A 19,541-nucleotide genomic window follows, 5' to 3' on the forward strand; every position below is an offset into this window, starting at 1 on the left:
GTATTACAGGAGAGAATTTTTAGGAGACTACGTTTTAGCAGATGGTGCTGCTACGTTTGGTGGCGAACTCGCTTTAGGGAAACCCGTATTAGGTTACAAACAAATGTGCGAACATCATTTTTCTTCTAAAAATACGATACTCATTAGTGAGAGTGTCCGATATTTGGAGATGAATTATTATAGAGCACCATGAAACATTATATTGTGTTACATGAATAAAAACGGCAACGCTTATTTCCAATGCCTCCCTTTTGTGACGCTTCAGTTCTTAACATTTCTCATCCAGAGGAAAATTTAAGAGCAAGGGCTACATTGCCGAGTGATGTAGCAATCTGCGCCCCTTCAACCCGCAAAAATACGATGGTGTCCACGGTCGCTGCTTGTTTATTGGTGTCGGGGGTGGTGGTGATGCCGTGCCGTTCATTGTCAGAATGGCATTCTTAAACGTGTGGATTGGTTGCACCACGATGGAGTTGTCATCACTCGTGTGCTTCTCGAGCCAAGTTATGATGTCTGCAAAGACGATTTCAACGTTCCCATCTGGCTCTCCCGACGTTAGACCATGCCACATTCCGGGGTACAATTTTATGGTTTTGTCTGTGCTGCTGGCTTTCTCATACAGTGCTCTGCTTACTTCTGGGTCTGTAACTGTATCTGCCTCCCCATGCAACACAAAGAATGGAAGTCTCACCTGCTCAAATTATCAGTCTAATATTAGTTGGCTAGGAACGTGTATCGGCCATCTTGCACCCAAGATCGAATTCTTCCCCGTAAATTAGAGTAATTTAGAATAGAATATCGCTTCGTCGAAAACGTATTGAATAACATGGAAGCAAGAAAAAACCTCATGCAAAGTGTCTTCAAGGCTCATGCTAGTTCTCAGCATTTCCAGTGCTGTTTTCAGCCTCGGCTTGTCTTGATATATCAGTTTGTTGCTCCTTATCTGAAAGAGACACCATTTAAACATTTAAATTCCATCCCATCCCATCTAAAATTTTGAAAAAAAAAACGTTACAAATTTGAGGCTATTTAGTTCCTGCAGCTTTCGCACAAGTTTCACTTTCGTTCCTGCATCTAGTTTTGCAAATTGGACAAATTCGAGAAAATTGTTTAACTTCTGTTAAGTAAATTTGACGGACTTGTACAAGGGACGTCTTCGGATCGGTACAATTTGTAAACTATAAAAGTATAATACAATGAAGTGGAACTTTGCGAATGCTACAGGGACTAAAAATGTATTTTTGTTAAAATTTAAGATTATTTAGTTATTACCTCTTCGCGCTTTACAGGGTCTTTGAAGGCGGAGTCAATGACGTCTTTGGTGGGTACTATCTTCCATTTGGGAATAATCTCCTCCACTCTGGTTAATACATTGATCACCAGCGGGTGTGGCTTGACCTTTTCTGATATCTACCAAAATGTTGTATGGAATAAACGATCAGTTTAATTTGGTAAACCAAGCTTCACCAACAAAACCAAACTCCAACTTACACCCAAATCGTTTGTTATTGTTTTATTATTTTTTAGTTTTTGGAAAAAAAAACGAGATTAAGTGAGTGGAACTATACATAAAGGTTCGGTGGTCGGATTAGCCAAGCAAAACTTACGCACAATTTAACTAAATGTAAATGTAATGTGTGTTACTGTTACCTTACACATGGGTGCAACAAGAACAGCTCCATTCCAAAACGTGGGATCTTTCTTGTGAAGCAGTAGAGAAACTGCCCCTCCCATGGATTCTCCATACAAAAACCTACACTTGTCTTGGTACTCTTCCTCAGCTGTGATACCATTTTAAAATTGCATTTGTTAAAAACTAAAATTACTTTGTATCGTCACACTAAAAGATTTTGTAATTCAATTGGATACGTACCACAAATCGACTTGAAGAATTCATCGCAATCGTTGACTATGTTTTTGAACTTCTTGATGTAACATCTGGCCCCTCTCGAACGTCCGTGGCCCTCGTAGTCAATTCCGAACACGGCATATCCCCCGTTAGCTAGGCGGATTCCACATTCTATGTAAATGATCATAGCAGATCGAATTAATTTGTCAATTAATAGTTAACTCTAGAAACAAAAAGTAATTAAAAATCATTCAGTTTTGCCACACCTAGAGACCCTACAGCAGAAATTAAATTGGTTTGCCAACCAAATCCAAATCCAATCCAAACCAAACCAAACAATTTCAATTTCAATGATGGGGCAGTTTAGGATATCGATAGAAGGTTGCTGTCAATGATGGCACCACAAAATAATTTTAAAAGTAAATCCATACTTCACATGAAAATTGCTTAAATTATTATCATTTTCAAATAGGATATTTTTATGTCAAGAGAAGGCCTCTTTATGAGAAAAATTTGCATGCATAAGTACTTGGGATTTGCTACATGCATTGTCTCTCTCTCGCATGTATATTCATGTGAATGGTACTTGAAATATATGTGATTGAGACGTTGCACGTATCGGGTATATGCAAGTACTTCTCGTTGTACTAATTATAAAATAAACAGAATACACACACATACGTATGAACAGCTTAATAGGTAACTCGCTCCACTGTTCATAAAATGCGAAGTAAGATAGTGTCTTTGTATTTACCGTTTCCTCCCGACATAGGAAACGTTTAAAGCTCAACATTTTATAAAAAATAAGTTAATAAGAGGACACTATGTATCCCGCTCCACGGTTAACTGTATGTGGAGCAGCGTCCCCTAAAAAGGAACTTACATATATATATATATATATATATATATATATATATATGAACTGAAAGAAACCCACGTTGTGCCCCAAATAATTGAACATAAACCAAAAAAAAAAAAAAAAAAACCAGAAAGGTGGGATAAATGATAAGGTCAGCAGTTGCACAGTGCAGTAGGCATTGGGAATGCGAATGGGATTATAGTGCCCCAAATAATCCAGGGCTGGGTGGGATAGGACATAAAAGGGACAGTGCAATACAAATGTTCGGCAATGATTTAAGCATGTCCGCACTTTGTTTGTTTTCTAATTCCTATCCCCTTTCTGAATCGCAAGGTGCCAATGCTAAACAAATGCAGAGAAGGAATAGAGGTGCAAATGGATTTACATGCACCTGTTTCCCAGAAGATTATCATCTACTTTTTGATTTGATAACATTGACCTGCTAAACATATTTCTTTTCACGGCGGAAGAGTAATGATTTTCACACTTTTATTTTAAATTTACATTGAGTGTTAATTCTTCTTGATTTGTTTATTTATCAATTTAATAAGCTAGAAAATTAAAACAAGTGTATCGGAAGAGGAAAAAAAAAATGGAAGCAAAAATCACTTTCCTTACATCGAGTGTTAATTCTTCTTGATTTGTTTGTTTATCAATTCAATAAGCTAGAAAATTAAAACAAGTGTATCGGAAGAAAAAAAAAAGAAAAAAAAAAAGAAGCAAAAATCACTTTCCTTTCACAAAAAGGAAGTCCATCGGTTGGCTTGAAACTTTTTAGCTAGTGAATTGGTTTGCCTAATTTTGGTTTTGCTTGGCATCCACTAGATTTCCTTCTTATGCAGAAAAAGGTCGAGATGGTGAAAGGTGAAAGTTACCCTAAAACTTATTACTATTAAAAGAGTAAAACTACGTATTATAGACGTTTTCTTACTCTCGTAAAGTGAAATCTTGCTTTTTACGGGAAATTACTGTCTTTAACACCACCAATATTTTGAAGGAAAATGTACTGAATAAATTCTTTTAATGATTTACAACAAATTTAACCATTAACAATCATATTATTTGATTTACAAAATATGATCCCAGTAAACGACCTCTTTGGCGTCACCTGTTAATAAAATTTATGAAATAAAATTTATGAAGGAAAGAAATTAATTGTCGATTTATTCTATTTGTATATTGTGAGTTAATTAAAAGTTAAAATGCCAGATTAATTAAAGAAGTCATGGTAATGGAGATTAAGAAAGAAGAAAGAAGGAATGAAAAATGAGGAAGATGAGTTATTTAAGATGGTATTCATTACCTCTCATGAAACCGCTGCACTCCATGCCATACCCTGCAACTCCATTAATGAGCACCAATTAATATCCACACATGCCCCATCAAACAAGGAAGCTGATTCGGGAATGGTCCAAGATATAGCCAAGTTGACTAGAACCGTGTATTCGCTCGGAGCCCAAGTTTGAAAAGAACAAAAAAAAGGAGAGAGAGAGAAGAAGGGTACCATGGCAAAGGAACACAAGTGCCTTTGGAGAGGAAAAGGGCAACCATCTGCAAGTAAAAAGCTGCACTCCTCTTGAATTCCTTATGTAAACCTTCTCTCATTCAAACATATATTTACCCCCATCAGACAAAACACAATATATATATACATATATATATATATGTATGTATGTATGTATAAAAACATGTGTATATATCAACATTGTATAATTCAAGCAAACATATATATATATGTATATCTGTGTGTGTATGCATGTATATATATACTTACTTCTTGATATTCTACCTCCATGTTCACGCAAGAGAGAAAATTTAAAGAAAAGAAAACGACTCAGAGATCAAATGGAAACCATGTTTTTTCTGCAACTGCGGATCTATAGCTAGTGACGATGACAATTTGGAAAAAGAGAAGGTTGGTGAACGGCAATGTCATAAATTATAATATTAGCCAAAAGGGAAAGAGATTCTGAAAGAAGATGGCGAAGAAAGTGGAGACTCTGAAACGGATGATGAGAGAGAGAGAGAGACATAGAGAGAGAGAGAGAGATAGAGTGACGGTGGGTAGTTATCTGGAAATGTGATTTCTTTTCCGAAAGCTTTATAATATAGAAGAATATAGTAAAGATGCTTCGTGCGTTAATGTTATGGTAAAATGTGATGTACGTGCTTAGCTCAGCATAGAGTTTTTCGAATTGGTTCCTATCTGTGTTTGAAACCATAGGAATTTTTAGATTTTAAAACATCATTGATAGATCATGTCTATAAAAAAATCATTGAATTTGAAACCATGACGGTTGGATTAAGAGTTTGAGTTTCTTTGTAGAACCATAGTCGTATTTGTGCATTTTTTTCACTATAAATGAATGTCTTAATAGTTTTCGATTATCTAATTTTTTGCAAAGATGATGTACGAAAATGTTTTAAAAGATAGACAGTTCAGATCTTTTAACCACATTACGAAATAGGCTCTAAAAAAACTTATGTAAACAATTACATAAAAAAATATTCCCTCATTTGGACCCAAAAGAAATTTGTCTTCATTATCTCCTTAAAAAGTGAAGCCAAATAAGCATTAGTGTATGTATAGCATTATTTGTGAAAAGAAAAAAAAAATATATTTCTGTCAATTAAAAGCGTTTTTGTAAAACGTTGTAGAAAATCTAAAAAACGTTTAGAAGCCGTATATGTGTTTTTCTGTAGAAAAAGCCCTTGCATTTGCAATAGAAATTATTAAATGCTTCTAATATAAGTGCTTTTGACAAAATCACAAAACATTTCTGAGCATGAGTGATTCGTACAGATCCGTGGTCATATCATAAAATTTAATTCCCATTTTAACCATTTTTTAGGTGACGAGTTTTGTGATTTGATAGCTATTTATTTATTTGTCACCAACCAAGCACCAAACATTTTAAAGTCATTTGATGGAGTTGCTCTGCACTAAGTAAATATGTACATCTACCATTTGGTTCATTTCTACTTTGTTGGGTACCCTCATTTAATTTTTCACCTCTTACCACCTTCAAAACTTTACTTTTAGGGTTTATTTTTTATTTTTTATTTTATAGATAAATTACACTTTATCACCTTAGGTTTGAGGTTTATTACAACTTCATACAATATTTTCAAAAAATTTTACTTTCATACCTCATGTACTATTTTATTTTAATATAGTACCTCCGTTATATGTTCCATCCATTAGTATGTTAAGAGCTGACGTGGCTGCCAAATTTGTGCCACGTGGTAAATTTTTTTTTTATGCATTTAAAATATTATAATAATTTACCCTATTAAAAAATTTATTTTTAAATGCATAAAAAATTATTTTTTGCTACGTGGCACAAATGTGACAGCTATGTCAACTCTTAACGGATCAATGAACGAAAAATGTAACAAATGTATTATATTGAAATAAAATAGTACGTGTGGTATGAAAGTGAAATTTTTTAAAGATGTTGTATAATGTTGCAATAGATCTCAAACCTAAAGTGGTAAAGTGTAATTTACTCTTTTTTTTTTTTTTTTTTATTATTTGTTTTTCCAACCTTCGGGCCTAACCTTGTGTGCGCCACCCGTTATATCTTGGGTTGCGGTTCTTATTTTGCTTGGACCTTTTACTTTATCTGTTGTTATTTACTTGGTTCATTTTGGGCCTTGTATTAGTTTTTAATTTAATGAAAGTTCTCTTGCTTGACCAAAAAAATAAAAAAGAGTTTGAGTGCTTGATAATTGTCCCTGATTTTAGGTCGGCCAGTAATTTCAACACTCATATTTTAACCTCGTCGCCTTATGAAAACAACCAAAATCATCGTCATTTAGAGCATCTCTAATTAGGAGACATAATATTAAGACGTAAAATCCACATTTTAGCCATATTTACATTTTCAAAAGATGAAAATATGAGTTTCAATCTAATTGAGGAGGTGTAAATTTGAGATCTCATTTATTTTCTTTGTGTGCACATGATTGATTCTTGAGGTATTTGCCAATTCCGCACCCCCACCCCCCCTTGCGTGCCCGCCCCAAAACTCGTAAAGAGCTACCAATTTTCACTATGAACTTTAATTTTAACCGATTACCCTCTGAAGGTGCATATTAGAGAGCTTTCGGGCTGACAAAAAAAAGATGTATAGTGCCAATTGGCATTTACGTACACATATACCATTAAGATGCTCTTAGGTTCTAGTTTACGGCTTTAGGCTTCTCTATTAGAGCTACACCTTTAATGGATCCAATTCGGATGTTTGAACCAACCCAAAATTCGAATGCCCGGGAAGAGTATAGGTTACACCTCCTGAAATTTTGTAAGAGGTTAACTCGTTAACGCGCCAGGAGCCTCTAAACTCAAGTGATCATTTATGACTGTTCCGATTTCCCTTCTCTACATATCGCTGTCATACCGGAAAAAAAAGATCTAGACCGGACGGGATTAAGCAATAAATCAAGATCAAAACGCAATATACCGTACCGTTAACTCGTACCGTAGTGTCTTCCGACATGTGCCACAGCCAATTTGATTTCAATCTTACTACTTGACGGTTCACCCTACATTCCTGATTGAACAACCCCATAACCCCCGCACCAGAAATAGCACTCCAAAATATTGTCACCACTTAACCACTTGAACACGTATTCATTCAAGCAGCGACGTACTTCTCATGGTTTCTTCACAAAATTAGGTTAACAGGTAGAAGATTGTCACTTAATAATTAGCCCAGGCCCTCCCATTGGTTCCTAACTACCATACTACAACCTGTACAGTCTGCTTATTGTTAATCCTTGCATATCAAGCAAGAACCGCATCAAAGTCAACTTAAACAAAATCAACGATGCAAGAATAACGCAATGTTCAACTGTAAATAGTTATTTTATATACTTGGTTTTGCGACAGTACGAACCTACTCAGAGTAGAAACTCTGACTTTTATGCAATCAAAAATAAACTAAAAGAAAAACAAAGATAAAAGCTCTATAATATTGCAGTAAAGCCTAAGTTGACTAATCATAAACAGAGATTTTGCCGATTCTGTGTGTGTTTTGGTTCTTTTTAGTTTTTTTGGTTCTGAGAAGCAGGGTATCAGCGTATTGTATAATGCTCACCTGGTTTAGTTTCACCCAGAATTCAAAGACTGAAGGGGTGTATCAGTTGAAAGGCTTTCATTCTCAGTTAGGTGTATATTAGAAGGAACATCTGCAACAAAACTGAATCTTTATTATCCGCTCTACTCATGTGCATGAAAAAATAAATGAAAGGCATACAAAAGAAACAGTCGGTTGGTTCATAGACGCGAAACTTTAGACATAACAGAACACATTTCTTTGCTTAGTCAAAACTAATGCTAGTGATACAGACAAATGGCTCCAAGGGGAGAGAAGAAGTACCAGATGCAGGGAAAGAGAACAACCTTGCTCTGCGCTCCCCCTCCCGCACAGTTTTCCACGAAGAGGCATTTCAAAGTTTCAAACTGCTCTAGCGTAGTCAGTGGCAACTTTGAAGGCAGAAACCAGACAAGCCATTGGAATCACCTGCATCCAGCTTCGTGTCATAGCGGCAATGGCTCCCCTTGCTACTGCACCAGCAACCAAACCATTCACCTGCCAGAAGAGGGGGAAACAGAATTCTTTTAGCACGCCATCATGCTTTCCCACATCACATTATTCTTAAGGTTACTATTGTCCTACTGTAGATATGCAATGCGATAAAAATACAATCATACAAAAACTGTAAGTTGCCATTTCATGAGACTGGAGAGTTTAAAAGCTTGCTTGTCATGTCCTTTAGCTTAAAGAATTAACATTTCAAGCTTGAAATTAATGGGATTTTAAAAGGAAGGAATTGGGAGGAATAACAATTGGAGTAGATTGGTTAACATTCGGGTTCGGAAGTGGTTGGGATTACCGTTCCGATGCAGAGGATCGAATCGACGGTGACGGAGGAGCAAGGCACGACGTCGTACGGCTCTCCCTCCATCTCTCAGTTCCGCTCCTGCTTTTCCCAATCAAATTCAGTTACTCAGGTACCGAAACGACACCGTGGATGGTAAATTTGTTAGCAATCCGACAAGAAACGAAACATGGAATGAGAAACGATCCACTCAAACGGAAAGGGATCCGGATCCCTTTCACCTGAGCCTCTTGATTAACAAATTTGGATGCTTAAAATTTGGTCCAACGGCTAAAAACAGGGGATCATATTAAAAGTTATAATAACTTTAGTTATTGGATCAAATTTCAAGTGTCCGAATTTGTTGGTCAGGAGACTCAAATGGAAGGGATCCAAAGAGAATCATTTTCCCACTAAAACGACAACGTGAGCTCATTCATTTTATTTTATAAATGACTTGCATCATTAAACATTTAAAAGGAGATGTCAAGACGACGATATTTCAACTTAATCATGCGATGTTACGTGAAAAATTTAGAACACGTGTCAAAAAATTTTTTAAATGCGTAGCGTAGTATTATTTATCATACCCCGACCGGAGTCGAGATGTGCTTCCGTCCCGTGTGCCAAGCACGTGCCTGCACGTGATCGGAGCATGTGACCGTGCCTTGGTTGGCACGTGAGGGCACGTCCGACATCCAAATTTTTTTCTAAAAATATGGGGGTGTTTGTGTTGTCGTGTAGATCACGTTGATATATTCAAACACCCCATTTAAGCAACGTATGAGGAATTAATCCTAGACTTTGTTTATGTGCTAATTAATTAATGTAAAAATAGTTGTATCGCATATAGGTGAGACGTACTCCGAGGACGAGGGTGGACAAGCTAAACTAGGGGCTACGATCCTACTACAGTTTTCAGAAACATTTTTATATGGAACTATGCTTTGCTTGCAATGTCGGAAATAAGTTACATTTTAAATATTGCATTGTTACACTTGTGAATTGTATTGTGTGATGCTGCGAAGACTCAGGTAAGCTACAGGTGAGTATTATGTGATTGAATGGGTTGTATTGCATTGGTATGCACACATTTATTTAGAGCTCATCATGGCTACACCCCAGTATTAGTGCTCCTGTCTGGGGCTAGGCCAGTCTTCACGTGATTGTTCACCTCCCGCACCACACGCTCACCTTGGATCCAAGTCTGGTGCCAGCCTGTCGTACAGACCACAATAGATGGTTCTGACTCGTAGGTGACCTACGAATTATTGCACAGCCTTCACGTGATCGTAGCACTTGCGTGTATATATTTATACCCAGATTGTCGTACAAGTCACACTAGGTGACTCCGACTCGTGTTCTAGCCTAGATTGATGAGATACAGGTCCAGTCGTACAGGTTACGTTAGGTGACTCCGACTGGCATACTATTTTATATTGGTTTCACTCCTGGCTTACATTTATTATTGCTGAGATATTATGACATGGCATACTTCAGTTTTCGCTGCTATTGTGCATTGGTTTTCATACCTACGTAGTAGTATTTTTGGAAACTATACGGGTTTTACGAAGAGGGGTTATTATGTTCATAAAGATAAATACGTTTTCAAACGCTTTGTTTTTGCCTACTCACCCTTCTGTTTTGCGCCTTTTTAGGTTCTAGGTAGCTAGCTGTTCATCCTTGGACTACCACAAAAGAGCTGGTGTTGTGCGAACATTTACCCTTATCACACTTACCGATCACATTTAGGTATGCAAAATAAATGTAATGTGAATGTTGCAGTAACGTTACATATATCACATTTATCAATCACATCAATCGCTCTATACAGCGGAGTCTATAAACGTCACGAATTGTTTTTTTTTTGCTTAAATCTTAGATGTAATGTTTTCTGTTTGAAATTTCGGATGTTGTTGTAGGTAAGGATTGCTAGGATTTTTAACACTTACGGGCCGAGAATGTGCATAGATGATGGCCGCGTTGTTAACAACTTTGTTGCTCAGGTAAATTGCTTGTATATCGAATTATCTTTTGTTGAAACGATGAGTTCTTCGTTTTAGTGCTAAATGCGGGAAGGTGGCGATAATGTAGGCGTTGAGGAAAGAACCGATGGCTGTTTATGGTGACGAGAAGCAAACGAGGAGTTTCCAATATGTTTTCGATTTGGTGAGTGAGTCTGCATCTTGCATTCTTTTTCTTCCAGGTTGCATCATCTACAACTGGGCGTGAATCTGTGAAGAGTGCAGTGAAGAACTTGAACTGATTGTCGAGCTTTGTTGCTGAAGGAAAATTCAGAAAAGAAATCTCAATGATCTTGAATCGAGTCTCATATGGCTAGGTCAAGTGGTGCTGATCTTCGAGCACCGGTATTCAATGGAGACAACTTTGATTTTTGGCAGATTCGGAAGAATACCATATTTCGATCTCATGAACTCTGGGATAATGTCGAGAAGGGTTTCGCTACTCCGGCGAAGAAGGATGAAAAACTCACTAAAGCTGAGAGTAAGCTGGTGAGGGAGAACATAATCAAAGATGCAAAGGCACTTAGAATCATCCAAGGGGCGGTTTCCGATTAGATATTTCCGAGAAACGCTATTCAGGAGACTGCACACGTAGTTTGGAATGTTCTGAAGCAAGAATTTGTGGGAGATAAACAGGTAAAAGCTGTGAAACTCCAAGGCTTACGCCGTGATTTTGAATATACTAGAATGGGTGAAAATGAAGCTTTCTCTGCATATCTAGTTAAGCTATTTGATTTGCTTAGTCAAATGAGGAGTTATGGTGAAGATATTAGCAATCAGAGAGTTGTTCAAAAGTTGCTGATAAGCTTACCTAGATCATATGATAGTATTGCTTCTGTAATTAAGAATACTAAAGATCTAGATTTTGTTGATGTTCAAGATGTTGTTGCTATCCTAAAGGGGTATGAACAAAGAATTGATAGACATAATGAGATTCACAATGAGAAGGCATTTGTTAGTCTCAATATTGCTCCAAAACAAAATAAGTACAATGGGAATCAAGGTTCAAACCACAGAATAATTGGAAGTCAAAATGGAAGAAAGGGGATAATAAACCTGCAAATCAAGCTAGAAAAGCTGCAGGTACCTCTGAAGGAGCTAAGAATCTTTGTATACACTGTGATAAACTGCATTTTGGTGAATGTTGGTTCAAGGATAAGCCTAGGTGCCACAATTGTCATAAGTTGGGACATATTGCAAAAGATTGATGTGGAAAGAAGGCGAAAGCTAACCAACATGTGAACTTTGTAAATCAAGTCAATGACACTCCTACAATGTTTTATGTTTGCAATAATGCCATGGTGAAGAAATGTGAAGACATATGGTATGTAGACAGTGGATGTAGCAACCATATGACTGGAATGGAGGATTTGTTGGTTGACATTGATAGAACTATGACTGCTAATGTTGAAATGGGCACTGGTTAGCTTATTGAAGTCACAAGAAAAGGAAATTTGGTAGTTGAAACCAAAATAGGGAAAAGATATATCAAGGAAGTGATGTTAGTTCTAGGTTTACAAGAAAACTTGCTCAGTGTAGGGCAGATGATGGAACATGGTTATTTTCTGGTGTTTGGTGTTACTACTGCTACAATATATGATAATAGCTCTATGTCGAACTTAGTAGCCAAAATACCAATGAGAGGAAACAAAAGCTTTCCCTTGAAACTTCAACCTAAGATGCAGATTGCTCTAAAGGCTAGTGTATGTCAGTTTTCTACAATCTGGCATAGGAGGCTAGGACATTTGAACCTTGGTAGTCTGAAACAACTCAAAGAACATGATATGGTGTTGGGATTGCCTGAACTCGAGATGATAGATGAGATATGTGAATTATGTGTTTTTGGGAAGCATTGCAGAGATGCATTCCCAAAGGAAACATCATGGAGAGCTTCTCTTCCTCTAGAGCTTATTCATTCAGATATCTGTGGGCCTATGCAAACTACAACTAAGGCAGGAAATGGGTATTTTCTCACCTTTATAGATGATTGCACTCGAATGTGTTGGGTCTATTTCTTACGAAACAAGTCTGAGGTGTTTAGCATATTCAAGAAATTCAACAAATTTTACTCCTTGGCCAAGCTTGGCTGACGAGTTGGCACGCCCCGAATCAACCAAGGGACGTAGTTAGCTTATTAGTTACTCGGCCTGCGCGCCACGTAGGCTTTGTAATTTTTAGGGTTAACAGATTTTAGAAGGAAGGAATTAGGAGAAATAACAATTGGAGTAGATTGGTTCGGGTTCGAAAGTGGTTGGGATTACCGTTTCGATGCGGAGGATAGAATTGACAGTGACGGAGGAGCAGGGCACGACGTCGTACGACTCTCCCTCTATCTCTCAGTTCCGCTCCCACTTTACCCAATCAAATTCAGTTACTCAGGTACCGAAACAACATCGTGGATGGTAAATTCGTTAGCAATCCGACAAGAAACGAAACGTGGAACGAGAAATGATCCACTAAAACGACTACGTGAGCTAATTCATTTTATTTTATAAATGACTTGCATCATTAAACATTTAAAAGTGGATGTCAATAAGACGATATTTCAACTCAATCATGCGATGTTACGTGAAAAATTTAAAACACGTGTCAAATAAAATTAAAAATGCATAGTGTAGTATTATTAATATATGTTGTCACCATGACGTCTAGAAAAGTACAGATAATTCATTCCTTTGAGTTGGGTGGTTGCCAGAATAGAGCTTGGGATTTTATCTTTTCTGAAATTGTACTTGAAGTTATGAAATCAAATCAATTTATAGATTTTGTTTGGGACAATGAAAAGCCACACTTGCAATTTGAAAGACATCAATATTGTTTAGGATAATTTGGAGCTCTGTGATTATTAGCAGGAATGAGTTCGATTTGTGCGATTTAGAAATATGAAACGTTGTGGTACAAGTTTGGCTTGAAGATTAGCGTACTAACAAGTCCCACAAATGCCTTGTCAACAAGTTATAAAACAACAAACAGTCCAAATTTTAAAAGAAATAAATTGATACAATTTCAAAATCTCAATCCTTCTCGTTTGGATGTACTTTTAAATGACTCAAAACATTTTTGATGAAAATGTTTTTGGAACCAATCCTTAGTAAAAATATAAGTAAATCGTGGAAAAGCATTTAAAGTGTTTTCTGCAAGAAGCACCAATTATGTGTTTCTTCCAGGAAACACTTAAAGTGCTTTTGAAATCTAAAAATATTTTCTTTAAAAGTATTTTCAGTCATTTTAAAAACACATCCAAATGAGACTAGTTAGTCTCATTCGGTTTAGAAATGAGTGGGTTGGGTTAGGCAGGCTTAGACGTGTTTGCAGTTAGCTTTATGCTGGGCCTTTGGGCCCGTACCTGAAAGATAAAATAAGAACCCGCGAATCCAAAACCCTAGCACTCTTTTTTTCTACCGAGAGCTAACAGATGCAGCTCCCACACACACGCGGAAGTGTGCACAGAGAGAGAGAGTGAGGGGGAGAGAGAGAGAGGCGAAGATGAGTCGTGGGGCGGCAGCAGGGACGAAGGGAGGGAAGAAGAAGGGAGCTTCATTCGTGATAGACTGCGCGAAGCCGGTGGAGGATAAGATCATGGACATCGCCTCACTGGAGAAGTTCCTCCAGGAGCGCATCAAGGTCGGCGGCAAGGCCGGTGCTCTCGGCGACTCCGTCACCGTCTCTCGTGAGAAGAACAAGATAACCGTCACCTCCGACTCCAACTTCTCCAAAAGGTACCAACACACACTTTCCACTTTTATTTATTTATTTATCTGCACATACCATTTTGCTTTATACCCATTTGCAGATCTGAATTTTGACTAAAACCCAATGATTTAAACCTCATATTCTTGCATTTTATATGCTTCTCATAGGGTGTTGATTATTATATAAATTGAAAGTTTTAACCTTTACCATGGCTCAAATATTTGGATTATTGTAAATTCCATGAATTTAAATTTGCAGCTGAGCTCCTTTGATTAAGTAGGATTTTGCAGTTTAATTAGTATTAATTACAATTAGAAACTTGATAATGTGGTATTGCTGTTGTTCGGCTGGTTATCTTTCATTTGTCATGCTTTGTGTATAACTTATAATCGTCATATCACTTCGAATGTGTGTAAGGATTACATGCTATTATGGTACGCGTGTTTCCATCTTTGGAAATCTTTGATTCCGGGTGCTTTACGCATAGTTTTCAGTCGTTTATTGTCTTCATAACTCGGAGTTATAGTTGCATTTTTATGAATGTTAGTTGAAGTTCAGCACAAAGCGTGTGAAATTCTTAAATCTTGACGAGTAATGGTTTCATTTAAAAAAAATGGATATTTATGTCGATTGTTGAGCAGTAATTGTCTTCTGTTTTCGTTTGTGTCGAACCTCTGTATCACTTGTATCTCAGGTATCTTAAGTACTTGACGAAGAAGTACTTGAAGAAGCACAACGTGAGGGATTGGCTTCGCGTGATTGCATCCAACAAGGACCGCAATGTTTATGAATTGAGATACTTCAACATTGCCGAGAACGAGGGTGAGGAGGAAGACTAAAAGCTTTGTCTCCTGTTTTGTGGCATTACCGGTTGAGCTTAGTTAATCTGTCTTAACTATCAACTTCTGTTTCAGCTTTTTTCGTGATTGATACCTCCTATGAAATTAAGCTTCTTTTGAGACATCGGGCTGGAACTTTGAATCTGGTTATTATGTTATCTATGTGCCTGGTGCAGTACGTATTTCCTCGAAAATTTTCACCTTCGTTGAACTTCACCGTCCCTTTCCTCTTTGCACATGCGAAGGCAACTGTGCCATCGATACTTGTTAATCTCCGGAAATTTAGTTCCGAGTTGCAGGCCTGCATCGGAGAAGAAGGGATGCGTTAGAGAATGCGAGGAGTTAAAGCTAATCGAGAGCCTTAGACTTTAGGTTCTTAATCTCTATGGATTTATTAATTCCACAAAATTAGGTTTTTAGCATCAAATATTTCGATACTTAAAACCCAAAACGGAAACTCTGAAGCATCATTATATACTCTAAATAACCGATCATGTCAATAAATAAGATCAAAATCTTTAAAGAATTACCCTTCATACAATTGAGCTTAGCCGAGTTGACGTCTGAATTTCACTTAGTACCAGGCGCCATGGTATTTAAGTAACCCATTAGCCTAGTTAGTTGATCAATGTGCTTTATTTTATGCATCAAAGTTTGAATTTCACTTAGTACCAGGCGTCACGGTGCTGAACTAACCTATGTCATATTCTTAGAAAAAGCTTGAACAACCTTCAACAAAAAGATACATGTACTCGAAACCGGCATAGGTCGGTAAGTTAATTTAATTTCAGCTTGGGTATAAAAAAAAAAATAAAATTAAAAAAGAAAAACTAATGAAAAATCCAAAAAAACCTTTAGTTTTAATTAAAAATTACAAATAAAGGTGTAATGAATAGTACTAAAAAAAGGATAAAATCATGGTTTTTCGTTAAAAATGAATGCTAGCAGGTGTGTTTCGTTAAAACTCAAAAAAAAAAAAAAAAAAAAAAAAAAAAAAAAGAGAGAGAGAGAGGAATGCCAACCCCTAAAGCGGTTTGAATTGTTTCCGTTTGAATTGTTTCCCGCTATGCAGCGCCAGAAATGCGAGCCTGCACAAAGACAAAGGTGATATCCTCCACGCACCCAACCCTCCATCTTTCCCATCCAACCCCCGAATCCTTCGTTTGGAACACCCTTATCCGAGCCCATGTCCAATCCACAGTCCCATCCCATCCTTCCCCACTCTCCGTCTTCCTCCGCATGCGCTTACACGGAGTCGAACCCGACGACCGCACCTTCCCTTTCCTCCTCCAGTCCTGCCATTCCCTCCCTCACATCCGACCCGGAAAACAAATCCACGCCCAAGTTTTTCTCTTCGGGTTCACTCACGACCCGTTTGTCCGCACTTCTCTCATACATATGTACTCGTCCTGTGGGAGTTTGACGCTTGCCCGTCAAGTGTTTGATGAAATTACGCAACCAGACTTACCGTCTTGGAATTCGATTATGAATGCCTATTCGAAAGCGGGATTGATTGGTGATGCAAGAGAGGTGTTCGATAAAATGCCTGAGAGAAATGTGATCTCTTGGAGCTGTATGATAAATGGGTACGTCGTGTGTGGCGCCTATAAGGAGGCACTTGCCTTGTTTCGTGAGATGCAAAAGGTGGATGCTGGTGGCGTGAGACCTAATGAGTTTACCATGTCGAGTGTGCTATTGGCTTGCGGACGGTTGGGTGCGCTTGAGCATGGAAAATGGGTTCATGCTTATATTGACAAATCAGGAATGCAAATTGATGTTGTCTTAGGAACTGCGTTGGTGGACATGTATGCCAAATGCGGAAGTATTGTGAAAGCAAAATTTGTTTTTGATAGTATGGGTCCTTACAAGGATGTGATGGCATGGAGTTCAATGATTTCGGGACTGGCCATGCATGGTCATGCTACGGAATGCCTCGAATTATTTTCTGAAATGATAAAGCTCGGCATGAGGCCTAATGCTGTGACGTTTGTGGGTGTTCTTTGTGCTTGTGTACATGGAGGTTTGGTGAGTGAAGGGAAGGAGTACTTTAGGAGGATGGATGAGGAGTTTGGTATTAAGCCTTTGATTCAGCACTTTGGTTGTATTGTTGACCTGTATGGAAGAGCTGGTCTCGTTCGAGAGGCACTGAAGATGGTGCAGTCCATGCCAATGGAGCCTGATGTACTTGTATGGGGGGCTCTGCTGAGTGGCTCTAGGATGCATAGGGACATCGAAACGAGTGAGATTGCACTGAAGAATCTAATTCAGTTGGATCCCACGAATAGTGGTGCATATGTACTTTTGTCAAATGTGTACGCAAAGATGGGTAAATGGAGTGAAGTAAGGCGTGTGAGAGATCTCATGGAGGTAAAAGAGGTCAAGAAAGTCCCCGGTTGTAGTTTGGTTGAGGTAGGAGGTGTTCTTCATGAGTTTTTCGCGTGTGATGATTCGCATCCAGAAACTCGAGAGATATACATGATGCTTGACGAGATTATGAATAGGTTGAGAATGAAAGGCTTTGTGGGAAATACAAGTGAGGTGTTACTTGAACTAGATGAGGAAGGAAAGGAGTTGGCTTTGGCATACCACAGCGAAAAATTGGCAATTGCATTCTGCTTTTTGAAGACAAGTCCAGGCACACCAATTCGAATTGTTAAAAACCTGAGGATATGCCGTGATTGTCATGATGCCATGAAAATGATTTCTGAGGAGTTTGGTCGGGAAATCGTGATCAGAGATTGCAGCCGGTTTCACCATTTCAGGGAAGGACTATGCTCTTGTAAAGACTATTGGTAAAGAGACAAAAGTGTGCTGCAATGGACATAAAGAGGCGAAGAAAGCTTTGAGGGGAGGGCTGTATGAGGGCATGGTGATACGAGGATAAAGCTGAAGGATCAATGGAAAACCCGACACAGAGTGCTGACGATCGACTTCTTCCTGCTTGCCTCGGCTCGCAAGGATTGTACTGAGTTTTCCTGGACGCTCGGAGTCGGATTACTACTAGGACACAGACAGCTTGACAGGGGAGAGCACTTGGGCATTTGTTTTGATAAAAAGGTTATCAGTCATTACCTAACTAACGCTCCGATTTTGTATGACAATTATTTATTTAGCTACTATTATTATTTTCATTAAGTATGGGATTGAGCTCATCACATATCAGTGGTTTAAAAGACTAGTTTTAAGATTAGCCAAGGCGGTTTTTGGGCAGGGCTATGATATGCCTCTCCCAGTGGAAGTGGTCTATAGAATAGCCTAAACACCTAGGCTATCGTCTCGGGCGCCTACGCTTATAGCCCCAGGCGTTTAAGCGACCTGGGCGTTTGAATTTAGAAAAAAAAAGGTACAGCCCAAACCCAAAAGACGTTGTTTTGAGCAGAGTTTTTATAAAACTTATGCTAATTTTACGTGGGTGTTATCTACACATGTTTTATTTATTTTTATTTTTTATCATTTGATCATTTTTAATTTATTTGATCAAACGGACAAAAGTTGTCAGGAGTATGTGGAAGGTAAAAAATAATGCAGAGATAGCAAGTTTGCAACGTCTTTAATCTATTTCGACTTTATGATATGAATTAGAGAAATAATAATAATAACCAAATATTTTATTGCTTGGTATGCTTGTCGGATGAATTTTAAGTAGGCTATCGCCTAGGCAAAACTATTTACAAAACACCTTCGCCTTTCAAAATATTATAACAAAATACATGTTGTCATGGTATCTTTATCAGCATATAATGAGTGACCTAGGCTTGCTGACTCTAGATTGTGATCAAGATAAGATAAATGAAAACCGGTTTGAATCATTTCTAATGTCCATTAAATAAGATAAATGTCTAGTCTGTGACGTCCCCCGAGATGTCAATCCATACGGATTACGCCTAACTACTAGTTGTCCTGTCTGTCCATTCCACCGGATATGATTCTTGTCAAACCTCCTTTCCATATTTTCATCTTCCAATTATTCCAAAGTAGTCCCACGTTTGAATTTCATACATACCATTGATTTCGCTTTTCGACTAAATGTTGGGATGAATTGGTTCATATAATCTCATCTTGTCTAAATAACTATTCTCCCAGTGGTGTACTGAAAGTTCGTGATTATTGATCATTTAACTCATTAAAACATGCACTTATAGTCATTTTCGTCGATCAAGTCAGAACAATCAGAATGAGATATGATGGCAGGACTATTGCTACATTCGGATTAAAGTTGAGAGACCGTTGTTGCAAGTTTCTCATTTGTTTTCTATACTTGTCCTTTGATTCTGCATCACGTTTGGGACACGTGACTCATTTGAACGGTAGTTCTTACAGAGTTGACAAAATGATCATAGCTGCATCATTTTGATGAGTTAAGAGATCAATAGTCATAAATTTTTAGTTGA

The 19,541-nt window shown here is 37.8% G+C and overlaps 5 protein-coding genes across 5 annotated transcripts; 3 read left to right on the forward strand and 2 right to left on the reverse strand.

The window, feature by feature from the left end:
- Positions 1 to 30: 30 nt before the first annotated feature.
- LOC137741605 (caffeoylshikimate esterase-like) lies at positions 31 to 4,711 on the reverse strand. Its single transcript, XM_068481303.1, has 8 exons — positions 4,483 to 4,711; positions 4,213 to 4,303; positions 4,012 to 4,044; positions 1,874 to 2,020; positions 1,651 to 1,781; positions 1,273 to 1,410; positions 845 to 943; positions 31 to 691 (listed from the first exon to the last, which is right to left on the reverse strand). Exons 1-8 carry the CDS (start codon positions 4,501 to 4,503, stop codon positions 308 to 310), a joined length of 1,044 nt encoding a protein of 347 aa, XP_068337404.1. The 5' UTR covers positions 4,504 to 4,711; the 3' UTR covers positions 31 to 307.
- A 3,369-nt stretch (positions 4,712 to 8,080) lies between these two features.
- LOC137741777 (outer envelope pore protein 16-4, chloroplastic-like) lies at positions 8,081 to 8,748 on the reverse strand. Its single transcript, XM_068481496.1, has 2 exons — positions 8,610 to 8,748; positions 8,081 to 8,305 (listed from the first exon to the last, which is right to left on the reverse strand). Exons 1-2 carry the CDS (start codon positions 8,679 to 8,681, stop codon positions 8,171 to 8,173), a joined length of 207 nt encoding a protein of 68 aa, XP_068337597.1. The 5' UTR covers positions 8,682 to 8,748; the 3' UTR covers positions 8,081 to 8,170.
- Positions 8,749 to 10,927: 2,179 nt separating this feature from the next.
- On the forward strand, positions 10,928 to 11,860 carry LOC137741778 (uncharacterized). The gene is made up of 2 exons (XM_068481497.1): positions 10,928 to 11,107; positions 11,198 to 11,860. The coding sequence occupies exons 1-2, from the start codon at positions 10,928 to 10,930 to the stop codon at positions 11,858 to 11,860; spliced, it is 843 nt and encodes a 280-aa protein (XP_068337598.1).
- Positions 11,861 to 14,005: 2,145 nt separating this feature from the next.
- LOC137741692 (large ribosomal subunit protein eL22z-like) lies at positions 14,006 to 15,272 on the forward strand. The gene is made up of 2 exons (XM_068481395.1): positions 14,006 to 14,337; positions 15,006 to 15,272. The coding sequence occupies exons 1-2, from the start codon at positions 14,105 to 14,107 to the stop codon at positions 15,148 to 15,150; spliced, it is 378 nt and encodes a 125-aa protein (XP_068337496.1). The 5' UTR covers positions 14,006 to 14,104; the 3' UTR covers positions 15,151 to 15,272.
- A 917-nt stretch (positions 15,273 to 16,189) lies between these two features.
- Positions 16,190 to 18,162, forward strand: LOC137741691 (pentatricopeptide repeat-containing protein At3g62890). The gene has a single exon (XM_068481394.1). It carries the CDS (start codon positions 16,231 to 16,233, stop codon positions 17,944 to 17,946), a length of 1,716 nt encoding a protein of 571 aa, XP_068337495.1. The 5' UTR covers positions 16,190 to 16,230; the 3' UTR covers positions 17,947 to 18,162.
- The last annotated feature ends 1,379 nt before the right edge of the window (positions 18,163 to 19,541 follow it).

The sequence above is a fragment of the Pyrus communis genome, chromosome 8 (assembly GCF_963583255.1).
Source record: "Pyrus communis chromosome 8, drPyrComm1.1, whole genome shotgun sequence".
Lineage (NCBI taxonomy): Eukaryota > Viridiplantae > Streptophyta > Magnoliopsida > Rosales > Rosaceae > Pyrus > Pyrus communis.